General features: G+C 38.5%; 2 protein-coding genes across 2 annotated transcripts; both read right to left on the bottom strand.

Annotated features, from left to right (window-relative positions):
• Positions 1-2,650: 2,650 nt before the first annotated feature.
• LOC145772567 (uncharacterized) lies at positions 2,651-13,716 on the bottom strand. The gene is made up of 4 exons (XM_082584430.1): positions 13,479-13,716; positions 12,757-13,094; positions 8,986-9,144; positions 2,651-2,782 (listed from the first exon to the last, which is right to left on the bottom strand). The coding sequence occupies exons 1-4, from the start codon at positions 13,714-13,716 to the stop codon at positions 2,651-2,653; spliced, it is 867 nt and encodes a 288-aa protein (XP_082440556.1).
• Positions 13,717-13,816: 100 nt separating this feature from the next.
• Positions 13,817-14,702, bottom strand: LOC145772845 (uncharacterized). Its single transcript, XM_082584725.1, has 3 exons — positions 14,522-14,702; positions 14,153-14,271; positions 13,817-14,054 (listed from the first exon to the last, which is right to left on the bottom strand). Exons 1-3 carry the CDS (start codon positions 14,608-14,610, stop codon positions 13,840-13,842), a joined length of 423 nt encoding a protein of 140 aa, XP_082440851.1. The 5' UTR covers positions 14,611-14,702; the 3' UTR covers positions 13,817-13,839.

Here is a 14,702-nt window from a genome sequence, read left to right as displayed (position 1 = left end):
CAAGTATGTTCTTTCCACCTAAAAAACAGAGAAGCTACAAGGACCCTCAAAATCTCCTGGTCGGGAACAGAGCTGGAGCATTGCCCTAACCCCGTCTACTTTAGAGTGACACTGGACCGTACTCTCAGCTAAGTTACAAAAAGCACATTGAAAACACAAAGACTAAGGTTAATACCAGAAACAATATCCTGAGGAAGCTTACCAACTCTGGGTGGGGCACTAATCCACAAACCCTCAGAATGACCGCATTGGCTTTGTGCTACTCCACAGCAGAATATGCATACCTTGTTTGGAACAGGTCCTGTCACTCATCGAAGCTTAACTCGGTACTCAACGATGCTTGTCGTCTTGTTACTGGGTATCTGATAACAAATAACAACAAACTTTATCTGCTTGCTGGAATTGCACCACCACACATAAGAAGAGACGTTCACAGTCAAGCTGAAAGGCTAAAACAAACATGTGATAAAAAACATCCTCTATATGGAAAAACTGCTGCACAAACCCGGTTGAAATCAAGAAAAAGCTTTCTAACACACGTTCAGCCACTAACCTCAACAAAAGAAGAAACAAGACTTAAGCAATGGAAACAACAATTCGAAAATGACCCACCATGCACTGAAATGAAGGTCCCACCATCATAGTCCCTCTCCCCAGGAGCAAACGCTCCTTGGGCAAAGTGGAAAAACATTAAATCGACTCCGAACCGGTGTTGGACGCACTAAGTCTGCAATGGTGGAGTGGGGCTACGACACGGTCCCAGTTGCATGTATCTGTGGCACCGATCCCCAAACAGCGGACCACCTTCTTGTTTGCCCTCGGCTTACCACCCGTAAGCGAGTAAGAAGTGACATTGGACCCGGACATTTTTGATAACAACCATTTTTTGGTTGCAGGAGGCTTGTCTGGTAGTCAGACCGACGATTCCAAAATTCGGCAAAAATCGGACTTGGGAAACTGCCCCAAAACCGCATTTTAAATTTTTATAGCGCGCCATCTAGCGGTTGTTAATATTTACTCTAAGTGAAATGCAACTTCGTAAGCATATACACGTAATTAACACTCACAAAAAGATAAGTGTAATAATATTTTTTAAAAAAGGTTGTGATCATGGGTGTCGGCAGGGTAGGGACACTTACCCCCTCCCCCAAGATTATGATGTACATGTAATTTGCTCGAGATTGCAATTTTCAAAAATTGTATTCTCCTTCCACGCAAACACTTTCTCATCACGTTTTGAACCAATTCTACTTCAGTTTTTTGATTTCTCTAAATAGTTTTGCGCCGTAGGCGCAACAACCACTTACATCATACGTTATTAGTAATTTTTTTCACAATTTTCGCACCTCACCACTTAAATGTTACTTTAAATTTAGAACTTTTCTTACCTATGTTGCAGCTTACAAGTTGTGTGCTTTCTTACAAGATGAATTTGGCTTCAAAAATTGTGCCTTCCCAACCCCCGTTTCTTCCCCACCCCTACATTTTTTCTGCCGACGCCTATATTTGTGACGTATTTGGCCATTTATTACAGTTTAATTATTATCACGCAATTATAATTGCTTAAAGTGTAATTCAATGTAAGCTATATGACACTTCAACAAGATTAGCAACTTGTGACAAGTGGTAGTGATATAAACAAGTGGTGATACAACGTTAGCAGATGTATAATCAACGTATAATAGAAAGATAACCATCAGCGATTTGAGCAATTAATGCTTATCTGGAGACCAAATGTCGTTTATTCAGTACTATTGCTTTGCTTCAACAGTAAAGGCAGCGTACATTTAATATATGCGTTCACTTTCATTTACAAATCATTCATTGGAAAAATATTTTACTTGCAAAAACTACCACAGTAACAATTTGAGGTCCCGTTCTAAGGATGCAACTATTTTTATTAAAGTAAATATACTTCTACACTCACAGCTCTTGGGTATCTAACACTCTAAAAGTGATGAATTTTCACACTGAGCTTTACAAGCACAGAGAATACTGCATTAAAGCCTTTCATGGAGCAACCACAAGATGTGCATAAACGCTTAGCGCTCCTGCAATTGCACCTAATTGCTTTCAAAAAGGTTTGGGTGCACATTCATTATCTGTCATTATTGGGACAAGACCAGAAGCTGTTTCCTTGTATCCATAGAAAGTAGGATTCAGCACAGTTATTAAATGACGCCATGTTGACACTTGATGATGCACACGAAGGCTGTAAAAGGAGCATGCTCTACTTGTTGGAGGCATTCTTTCACCTGATATATATTTTGAGGATACAGCGTAATGGTAGCGCAATAAATTCAAAGTATTCATGGAAAACACTTGCTTGTACAGAATTTGGGAGAATTCTTCTCCAATTCTGGAAATGTCTTTTCTTTTAAAGCTTCCTTGTTTCCGAAGCGGCACATTTACGTTGCACTTTGTCCAGACCTTTCAAGATTTTAAAAACTTTTACTTTTCCCGTTTCGTAAAAGCAGGATGTTGTATCGCATCCAGAGAACGCGTGGCAAAATAGTAAAGATGGGCACATATTTTCTCCGAGTGCAAGCTGAGCTCGACGAATGGAAATTTTCGCGTTAGACGTTTTCATTTAGCCTAAATGCTGTTTGCGCATGTTGCGTGATACAGCAAAAGGATGAGTAGGCCTACATCAGTATCGCTTGCCATCACAGTTTTGACCAAACGTTTCATGTTCTTCTAGAACCTTACGGACGATAGCAACATCAGCGTCTCTTTCTCCTTTGGCCTTGTCCACAGTAATGCCATTACTACTAAGATTATCCTAGAGTAAGTTTATAAATTGTTACGTTTATTTGATAAAAAACGCAGGTTTATTTGCCGGGATGGGTGTGTCTAAGCGAATTGCTACGTCGGGACAAGATGTGCTCAGCTTTATGCGCTTTCGCTCTGCTCCTTTGGTTGTTTCAATATCACAATTGTCAAAAACAACTCTGATATTGGTACTTTCCCCGCGTATGCTACAAGATATTGAATGAACATTTCAAGTAAATTTTTCATATTCCTAACTTTTGGCCAGGAAAATCAGTGAATGAAAGCACAGCCATCAAATACAATCGAAATACAAGATAATCGAGAATTAGTGCACTAAATATTCTCATTTTGCAAGATTATGTAGCCTATTTGAATACTGCAGATGTCTGATATTTACATACATACATATTAGGGTGGCTCATTTTCCTTGATGTTTTTTAAATTTTTTGTCAGTTTGGAATAATGTTCCATTTTGCTCACTGATATTTGTAAACCAAAAATTTTTGTTGGGTTTTGACCTTTGACCCTGGTTCACCCAAGGAGAAATTCTGAATTTTTCTGAAAAATTAGTAAATTTCGAAGTGGTTTAGCCAGTAGCGGCGCCACGGGGGGGACTGGGGTGGACATGTCCACCCCACTTCTATTTATGGTCAATTTTGTAATTCGTCGAGATCCGATGAGAAAACTTGGGGGGTGTATGCATGGGGTTAGGGGGGCCTAGTGACTGCGTCATAAATTAATTTCAACTTGTTACATATGCATTACTGTTGCAGCATTGACATACGAAGAGATAAAGAATCTTCATGGTTATCGCTCTATTGTATTGATTGATTGTAGTCTAATTTACCATTTTGAGGTGATGGCTTTTATCACAGCTGAGACACAAGCTTTGTAAGACCTAATAGGCAAAGGTTTTGATGGGGCCACCAACATGTCAGGCAAGGATGAAGGTGCACAGCAACACCTAATTGCAGTGGGTGCCAAACCGTCGGTATATTTTCATTGTTTTGCACACCGACTAAATCTTGCGCTTGGGCACAGTGTTGAAAACGTAGCGACAGTCAAAACAATTGGTAACATCTACAACTTTATGGACTGTTCTCCCAAGATACATTTTTTTGCATAAAGAGCATTTTAAAAAGGATGGAATCACGTCTGGAAAAATTGCATTGCACTCGTTATCTGATAGGCTACTAGATGGTCTTATTGGTCTGCACGTTCAGATGATCTGGATGCTGTTATTAATGTAGCCTATATCCAGCACTGCTGTCAATGTTCCAACAAATGTCAAACGAAGGTAATGGTGTATCTACTGGATGTTTGTTCCGCAATGATCAAGCAAACTGAATTTGTTACTGCTAGTCTAATTCTTCATAAATGCTTTTCGTTAATTAAGTAAACAGGCTTCAGATTATTTAAAAAGTGAAGAAATGGATCTCACCACTGGGGTTGCTGCTATCAACGACTTGACAAGAGCATGTGACTCACTGCGTTCAGAGGAAGATTTTACCAAATTGGTTTTCAACACATCGCTGTTTGCGGATAAAAATCAAATTACCAGTGAAACCACTACGCCGGCTAAGCGATGCCGCTACCCACCACGCCATTTCCGAGATGGTCAGATATTATTGATAGGTTGCAACAGTCTTCCGCGGAGTGAATCTGAATCCATTACAGAATAGTTAAGACGAGATTTTTCTTTATCCTTTGACAGAATGCTGAATGAACTTAAAAAGCGTTAGGCTACTCGGATCAAACATGTGAATTAATGTCAAATGCAGCTGCATTTTATTACACGCACATGTCTCCATCAAATTTGCCTAAAGTTGAATATTTAGTCAAATTCTATAATTTCCATGAAAATCAGGTTGGGCAGCAATTAGGATCTTCTTTTTTGGGGTCAGCTAATTGTCACAAGTGGAAACTAGAAATTGAAAAGAACCAAAGTGGACCGTGTGGTTGTGTCTGCCTTCACTTTTGAAATTGTGTGGACAAAACGATCTTAAATCATTTGTACAGCGATTTGTTTCAAATTATTGCTACTGTTGCTACTTTGCCCATGACTGTGGCATCTTGTGAACGTATCCACAGCAAAATAAGACAATAAACTATTATCTGCGACCTGCCATCATTACAAAGACTTGAACATCTGGTACAGATCAGCAGTAAGCGAGACATTGCCGACAACACTGGTTCTCAAAAATGGTGAAAGCTTTTCAACTGACCTGCGAGCGCAAAATAAAACTTTAGTGCAGTGATTCTTAACCAGTAATGTACGCGCATACAAAAAATATTGACGCCGTCAGCGTTAACACAAACGTTTGAAAAACCATGCGCTGTATGCGTCAACGTAACTTGTAAAAAAAGTTGGCGGCGTCAGCGCATACATTAGCGTAAACTAATTTTGTTTGCTAGGTGCCAAACATTCACACGGTATAAACCACTCGAAACAAACAAGTTTTAAGAAACACAAGCATCTGACAGTGTTCATCAGGCATTTTGCTGTGTTTTGGTTCCAATATGTCTTTGCCCATTGAAAACGTTCTTTCAACTGCAGCGCTGGAAGGTATTGGCGTGTTGTAGTGAAAAAAATACATTAAAAAGTAGCCTATGCGTTGACGCTATGCGCTAAAAAACCGCGTAAACTTTACGGCGTAGCCTCAAGCGCAAACTATCCAAAAAAATGTGGCCGCAAGCGTTAGCGTAAACAAAAAGTCTACTCCGCATACTTGCGGCGTATAAGTAGGCTACATCTCTGTTCTTAACCTATGGCAATGGGTATTATTAGGTACCGGTAATAGCCAGGTTTTTTAAAATTCTGTTTAAGGGGCCACCCAATAAATTTTTATGAGGCCGCCTATCATTGCAGCAGCTCCATGACATAAAATAACGACAAGCTTGCTAACATAAAGATCGTAGTTGGCAATTCTATGGACCGCAGAGGAAATGCATGGGAGCGTTTGGCCCCATTCTATTCTTTTGTTCATATTACCTCGAAATATTTTTGTCCACCCCACTCATTTTTGGCTGGCGCTGCCCCTGGGTTTAGCAGTATCTGAAGAGGGGATTTCTCAAAATTTGACCACGTGATTTTGACGTCAATTCCTCTGTTAACTTCCACGTGGAACATCTTCACCCTACTCCAAGTCTGAGAGTCACTAATAGTGCATGCTTTTAGCGTCATTTTAGTTGATTTTACAGCCTTTTCGCAGTCAATGAATTTATAACATAGACCAACAAAAAAAATTTGGCACAAAAGATGACAGTCATTATGGAGTATTTCAGGGCCCCTGATTCCGAAAATGCACTTAGTTTTTTCGAATTGGCTCTAGTTTTCGAGTTATTCGACAATGAAAATATTTTTGAAATCGTTTCTCAAAAGCTTTCAATTAGCAAAGTACTTTATTTCAGCCCTGTTTACCATTATGATGTCATAATTGCACTTGTCTAGTTCAATTGGTTCATATTGCACGAAAGTTCAAAACGCAAGCAAAGGTTGAAATGAACTGTGTTTGACGTAAGGGAGACATAAATATTCAACGAAAACAGTTGTGAATCAGTAGGCCTACATCACAAGAAAAATATTCCGAAAGTCATGTGTTTATGAATGCAGCTTTATATTGAATAGGTGGGCCTACTGAAATGGATACTGTACAAATGAAATTTTATTCTAAGCCTTTGCTAAGGCCAAGTCTTTGCTGCAAGAAGTTTTTTTCTGGTCTATAGGCTAAATAAATGGCATATAGGCTAATAAAATATGCCTTTGACAAGTAGGATGCTGTACAAACAACCCAGATATATTTTGCTGCATGAGGCAACGCAGAGGAGCAACGCATTCTGCGATAGATACAGCGCTACTAAAAACAAGCATTATTATTACTTTGACATGAAGCTGGGTGATCAAGATAAGTCCTGGGTTCCTCCTATAAAGTATGCAAACATTGCACTCAAACCCGTTTCTGGGCTCAAGGCTAAGAAGTTCAGAGTGCCATGGCATAAAGAGAGCCGTGGAATCACCATGAAAATTGATACTTCTGCACGGTGAGGATGTTCGAAGGAAGTTGGAACATCATGTTTACATGGAGTGTACAAGGCAGTCATTGCATGGACGTTGCTATTTATCTTTTTTGTTTGCCCTCTCTAGTTTCAAGTGGTGATTTGCTTGAAACAATAGGAAAACGGGCATGACTGAGAGTAGGCTAACCTCAATACCTTCAGTAATATTTTGGAGCAAGGTCAAGTTTTTTTCTCAAAACCATTTCTACCACCTACTGTAGTAGTTAAAGATTTAGTTATCAAAAGTGGTAGCTGGAATCTTGGCTCCTCATCTCGATCAACATGGCACTCTTGACTCCAAGATTACGTTCTTCCGCAGCAAGGATAAAATTCTAAGCAGCTACTTTACTGAATAACATAACTTTATATTCTGTAATTATGTAAATGGCCTTCGTACCTTGATGGGTGTTGCTCAGTAAGCCAATCATAATAAAGAGTTGCGTTTGTTCATCGATAGCTTTGTTTTGCTTATTTGTCTAGTTTGTTAAGCAAAACAATGTATGCATTTTGTTTGTACTTGGTAGCTGAGTGAGTCTGATACTGTTGAAGTCAACAAATATATTAATGCAAAACGCAAGTTATATATTCTACATCTTGTATCCTCAGGCTTACTTCGCATCATATTTTGATTGTTACTAGGCCAGTAGGCTAAACGTTAAATAGTTGTTTGTTTGAGTTGTAATTAACGTGATTGGTTCCAAATAGCGTTTATACAACTCAGAAATGTGCCTGGGATTACTTCCAGTTTTGTCTACGTAGTAAACGACACGACGTTAAATCTGTAGGGGCTCAAAATTACGAAAAAATATTTTTTGCTGTAACTCAAAAACTAGAGCCAATTCGAGAAAACTTAGTGCATTTTCAGAATCAGGGGCCTCGAATGACCTTAAAATGACTGCCTTTATATAAAAAAAAGTTTTGTTGGCCTGTGAAAATCGATAAACATTGTCAAATGATTCAAGAAACTGAAAGCAGTAGATATTTACTACGGTGAACGGTGCACAAAGAAAATCATGTCTGAAATGTGGTAGAATTCGACATTTTGAGAGCAATACACGTGTCAGTGTTCATGGAGTTGCTAATTAAACCACTTTGCTTGCTACAAGTTTGTGTTACTGCCTCTTATTGTGTCCATTAAGATGCTAGAGTGCATTAGAAGATAGCGGGTGAGCAGTTTCAGGGATAAGCGAAAATTCGCTATTTTGAAAAAATTCAAACCAGGTGAACCAGGGTCAAACGTTAATATTTTTTTGTTAAATTTGGTGTATGAGATACATTTACCAAAAGGAACAATATTCCAAACTGACGAAAAATTTAAAAGAAAAAAAATTTTTTTTCGAGATTTTGCGCCAGCCTAATACATATATTAGTAGACATATGATGTAGTTGTATTTTCGCAGGTAAAATTTTTTCGTACATTTGTTAGTCTTCTTGAAACTTTTTGTTCTTTAAAAAAAAGTGTGAATGGGGCAAGTTGTGCAATTGATGACGGGGCAAGTTGTGCAACTGTTCCTGTAAACCGCCTTTGTTAATTTAGAAATGCTGTAGCCTAATAGCCATTTTTACATACCATAGTTTCAAAGTCTGGAGATAGTGAATGAATGTAAAAATAGCTGATTTGTTAAATTGTCTGTACTTTTACTGGCCGTAATATGTTGCTCAACTTGCCCCTAGTGTTGCTCAACTTACCCCATGGTGCTACACAGCTTGCCCCATGGTGCTGCACAACTTGCCCCGGAAAAATAATCCGGGGCAAGTTGTGCAATCGTTACTTAAACTTGAATACAGTGCAAAATAACAAATAAAACCAACCAGTTTCTGTCTTAAAACTTGGCTTTAGCATGTTTTTGAAATGCATTACTTGAGTCTTCGAAAAAGTTAGTGAAATAGAAAAAAATTAGATTTAAAAAAAAAACCTGCTCAACTTGCCCCGCCTTCCTCTACCTGTCTTTGCACCAGTAGGCTATACGACTTAACTAAATTGCCTGATTCCAGTAGTTCAGTTGCACTGACGTGTTGTTTTTCAATAACTAGTGGTCGAGTTGCCATTCTTGGTGTTTGACAATTTATAATGCCCATCACGCATGCTTTGTATCATGAGTTCATGACCTGTCAGAGTATCTTCGTTAAAATCGAAGTTATCTGCTACCCACTGACCGAAGAGCCGGGATGACTTGTAGAATCCATTAACCCATCCGCATTATCACCATTCGCTTGGCTTACAGTAGCTGATCGTTTAAACGCTATTACTTGACCATAACTTGCACAAAGACCAAGGGATGATAGTTCATCCAAGAGAATACTCGATCTTGTGACCTGATGTATAAAAATGCCAATTGACAATAAAAGTCTGGCGACATTGCATCGACGTAAGAATGGCTACCTATGTAACAACCTATTTCTTCAGGTAAGTATTTTTGTGCAGCTTTGGCGATGATGCAATGGATTTAATGACTTGGCTGGTATGATGTTATAGTTGTTATCCAACTCCTTAATTATGCTTTTTCTGAAATCTTTTCTTTGTGAAATTTCAAGGTATAAATCATTACCAAATTTTATGTGTTCGTAATTTTGATGTTCGTCAGATACGTTGTAACAGACGAAATTACATTTTCCGAAATCCATCTTAGTTAAATTGCATTTTGTAGAATTTTACAACCACTACACTGTGGGATAGCACAACGGGTTAGGCGTTGGCTTTCCAATTATGCAAACCTGGTTCGACTCCCGGCTTCAGCAGGTTGTTGCAAACATCGCCCACTTTTACCTAGGGTGTAATAAATTGGGTGGGCATAACTGCTGCAGGAAAGGCGGCCGTGAGAAATGAACTGGCCGTAAAATAGCAGATTTTGCTGAAAGGTAATTCTAGACACTATGTTAATCATCCTTGTTTCACTTGAAATTCGGGAATTAGCACGACAGAAAGTACATAAATCTTTCTTCCGCTAGAGGGTGCGCCGATCAATAATTGCCCCAGTGAAAAAGGTCTTTCCCCATGTCCGAATTTTGCCGAATTTTATATTTGGGGTCTCAAACAGGTAACCCATCTTTTTACGAAGAAAAATGGTTGTTGTCCATCAAAAATGTCCGGGTCCGGCTGTTTTTATGTCAATTCTTACTCGCCTACCGGTGCAGAAGGTGGGATTTGTCAGTGTATAGGCTACTGTAACTTCGTTGCGGAAGAATGTGTCAATCTGTGGACTGTGGTGTATCAACGAACTTTAGAAGACTCGATAGAAGAAGTAGCAGTTCAAAAAACGATTGATGAGCACCAAAGGTACATCAAGGAAAAATTGTTAGCGAAGAATAAACAAAATAAAAATTGAAGACCAAAAAGCAAAAATGTAAGCAAGGGGTTATGTCACCCAGAAAATGTCCACAAACTAAAATTATGATGTTAGTCGGCTAGTCGCCTTCAACGTAGGCTATCTTTTTTTGCATTAATAAAGTTTCTTTTTTAAGAAGTTCCGTTGGTATTTGACCATGATTATCAAAGCTAACAAATTTGCCTACGTACAAATTGGTTTGAAAGTTTTGGCTTAACAATAGGTTAACTCATGGCCACCTGGAGATGCGGCCTGATTTGTCACATTTTGATTACAGCTACTGCTAGTGTTTGACTAAAATTTTCTGAGATTTTTTTACTTTTTTGCTGTCTCCTAATCATATAAAGGCTTTTTGTTTCTTTGGGGAAGCAATTGAAAATGAGAAAAAGTACGTTGAGAACCCTGAATCAGACTGTTATTGAAAAATTAACAGTCTGACTAAAATCTTCGAAATCAAATTTTCTTTGTTTTTTGACATGTGAGGATGTTAAAACCTATTGTGTCAACTGAGGAAAACAGTAAAGAAAGCGTAAAAATATAATTTTTAGAAAACTTTATATATAATAAACATTCGCTCAAAGTTAGCAAAATCTAGAAATTTCTGCAAAATGTGACAAATCAGGCGGTATCTTCAGGTAGCCATGGTTAATTTCAGTTTAAAAGTGGTTTTCTGACTAAATTCAGCATTTACGTAAGGATCGTAAACTCGATTGTCAAACTTGTTCAAATAATAAACCATCCCTGGATTCTTTTAGAATTGTATGTAAATGCTTCACCGAATTTGATACTAAAATCCATGAGACTTTGTTCATAATTTCTTGCAATCCTCGCCTCAATAAGCAGCTGTTTGCCGCAGGCGCTTCCTATCTGCTAAACGTTTTCACATAATTTTGTGTCATTGATTTCTATTTTTTTTTTTTTCTTAGGCAATCAAGCGTCATGTGATTTTGCCTCTCCTCTGCCTTGCCGTTTCATTCTTATGCGTTTCTTTTTTCGATTTTTGTGTAGGCTATGTAGATCAAATCTGTAATTTCAATTTACAAAAAACATCAGTCAGTTGGTTAGTTGAAAAGGGCTAATATGAGTATGGCCGAAAACGTTTGTAATTTTTAGTTTATTTTCATGTTATTATGTTAAATGCCGTCTGGTTTTTAGGTTTTATTTGTCTATGGTTAAAAAAATCACCTCTCTACCAAAATTGTAATAGAAAATTTGCTGCAAATGTAGTCGAGTGATTTTTGTTGATTTTCATATTGAAACAAATTTTTGTTTTTCTTAACGATACGTTGTTAAAATCTGAACTTCAAAGAAATTCAATTTCACGCCGAGAAAAGTAAGCCAAATTCAGCTTACAGCATTTGATGTAACGCATGATACAAATTGGTTGCTTTGTTTTTACTAAAAATTGTTTTTTGGGACCCATTTTTCGTGTTGCTTAGGCTACTGACCAATCCTGATTTCTCTCAGAGATCCTGAGTAGCCTACTATTCATAGGACAACGACGCTGGTTAAGAAGCTGTAACCATTCCAGTCGATGTTCCACCGATGCATTCAGAACTGGTGCTACGAGCTTCGGGGCGCCAGGCTACTGGGGGATGGCCGGCGATGTGACCTCGGAAATTTCTCTGTTTGCAATAAAGATGTCCATCAGGGTTTGTGTCTGCTCCCCAGAATACAAACTGGTTGGTTCGTTTAGTTGTAGCCCATGAGGGCTAGATAGTTTGTTGCGGCTTAGCCAGTCATCAGTTTTCGGTCGCTGCTTGTATTGTTGTGACCAGTGGTGGGCACTAGTTACTTTCAAAGTAACTGAGTTACAGTTACTTCGCTCAAAAAGTAACTAGTTTCAGTTACAGTTACCGGTTTTTAAAAAGTAACTAGTTACAGTTACAGTTACTAGTTACAGTTACTTTTCAAGGAGAATGAATGTGTAGGCTACTGACCTACACCTACTCTTTTCGCATGGAGTACAAATGTATGATAAAGGGAAAGATGATACTTTGTTGGTAGTTGTTGTCTAACCACAAAACAGCGACCACTCTGCTAGCTGTCCACATGCTATTGGTTCTAAAAATCCATAATCTAAGCCTAAAACGTCCGCCTACCGAATAGAAAAAATAAAAAATTGAAAAAACGACATGCACATGACACTCCGTAGCCTATATAAGTAGTAGCCAGTGGGGCGTATCAAAATTTTTATACGGGTATCTAAAATGAGCCAAGAGGCACAACGTCAATTTCCTTTCAGAAACATCAGCATTTCAAAATGTTGGTCGCTAAGTCCAGCTCTCCTTGGCTTCAAAATGTCTTTTCCAAGGGAGAACAGTCTTTCAACAGCAGCACTGGAAGGGATAGGGGTATTGTATTGCAAGAATAAACGCCTCATTGCGTCATTGGGGAATGCATCAGACGTAACCGTCTTTGTTGGGTTACGTTCGAGAAATTCATTTAAAATTTTTGCTGCACTCGCTTCCTTTTTTTGTGTGTTTTCAAATAACGGAGCAAAAAAGTCATCTGTTTCATGCTTGTCTTTGTCAACATCAGTGTCACAGATGCTTGCTGCATCGTCGATGGTGAAATTGTTGTGGTGCTGTAAAAGGTTAACCATTTTGAGATGCAGAGCCGCCTTAATTTCTTCACCCTTATCAAGCCAAGCAAGCCAAGAAAGTCTGAACTGTGGGTGAAACGCAGCAGCTAGCTGGCAGTCACCATCATCAAAAACATGACCAAATCTGTTTTCTAAAGATTCCAACAATCGGGTAAGTAATGGCAGACAGACAGCCACCTTGTTGCTGTCCCGTAGTTCTTGTAATCTTTTCCGCGTCATGCCCAAGGTTGGTAGCAGTATACCCATATATGCCTTATCTTCTGATTGAAGAATGTCCAGAGATTGGCATATTGGTCGCATTACCAAATGGTATTCTTTCAGGAAAGCCACATCACCTGAAAGAACAGAGAAAACTGTTTTTAGAGAAACTATCGAGCAATTGCCAGAGCCCACTTTCGTAGATATCAAGATAATTGCAGTCTGTTTGACTTGTTTATTAACTTTTTTGTATGGTTACAACTTATAATTTATAACCAAAAATTTGAAACTGCTGTTGTCCACCAGAGGTAGGCTAACTAACACAACGTGCCTTTCCACAGGGCCAGGGCACCAAGCACACGACCTCTGAGTGAGCGTCATATTCTTCAACCGTAGACCAAACAAATTTTCGCGAATAGGCAAGCTACTGAGCTACGCCACTAACATTGCACTTAGCGATATATTGTTTTGCAAATACAGTAGCAATATCAGTCCTAACAGATATTCATTAGCCTACTCACTTTTGGTAAAAGCTGTTAAACCAAGATTGTTGCGTGCTCGCTGAAGCCCATCATGTTTTTCTCGACTGTCAAATACTGTGAGCAAACGTGCTACAGCATCAAACACAGAGTTCCAGCGAGTGATTGTAGGCACTTTGAGCAATATCCCAACTTCACTCTGAATTTCATCTGCTACCTTGCTACTCCTGCAAAACAGGTACAGTAACAGCATATCATTTCTTATTTCTCCAGTAGGCATACGGACACAGATTGAAACATTTGGTCAGTTTGTACGATTGCACCAGCTTTTCTAACTATGTTTTATTGTTTACAGTTTACAACACATAAGAATCATAAGAACATTACAACTTAAGTTCGAGAATTATAGAATAGAAGTAAAGGCTTGCCTGGATTGTTTGTTCCACAAGTTTTGGGCTTTTGCAAAAGCACTACGATATAGCTTTTTGTATATGGAGCATTTTCCCAGAGCTTTATCAGCATCGACTGTCGCAACAAGGTTCAGTGTGTGGGCAGCACACCGCCCATGTTTTGGTAATGCAATTCCAACATTATCATCACCTTCCTCACAACGACCCACTGTAAAACAGGAGGCTATAAAGTATTGTACACTAACTTGAAGTGGTTAACTATACTACAACCCTACTTGAAATGTGAAACAATATTAATGTTCATACTTTTCAATATGGTTGTTATTTCTTCAACAATAACATGATCGTCTTCAGTAACTTCATCTGACACTTCAACTTCATTTACTTCATCATCATCGTTGTTGCTTTCCAGCACTCCGAAAACACTACAAAGATCAAATATCATTATATCAATGCTTTTTCACCAGAGTCCTGACTGTTACGCAAGGATAAACAGTGTAGAATTGTACATTATACGATAATTTGAAAAAATGGGATGGTATTAGTAGCAGATTGCAATGCTTTAAAAACCAGTTTTAGTATTACCGGTAGCCTACTCCAATTTTCATTGCAAGTTGTAACCAATATTTTTATATGCCTTATTTAGAATAAAATTGATAAAAGCATGATATTTACTTAAATGCTTTTACGAAGTTGGAACCATTATCCGTTGTGGTTTTTGTAACTTTGTTTTCTATGTGGTAATTCCAGTGAATTTCAGACATCAAGCCGGCCAATATGTTGTAAGTGTGTGATCCTTTTAAGCGCTTGCAGGCCAGTATCCCCTTCTTTCTTTGCAGAGTCTCTTCATCAATCC

The sequence above is a fragment of the Aplidium turbinatum genome, chromosome 6, assembly GCF_918807975.1.
Source record: "Aplidium turbinatum chromosome 6, kaAplTurb1.1, whole genome shotgun sequence".
Taxonomy (NCBI): Eukaryota; Metazoa; Chordata; class Ascidiacea; order Aplousobranchia; family Polyclinidae; genus Aplidium; species Aplidium turbinatum.
The sequence above is the reverse complement of the archived record's forward strand: the minus strand, read 5'-3'. Positions and strand labels throughout refer to the sequence as shown.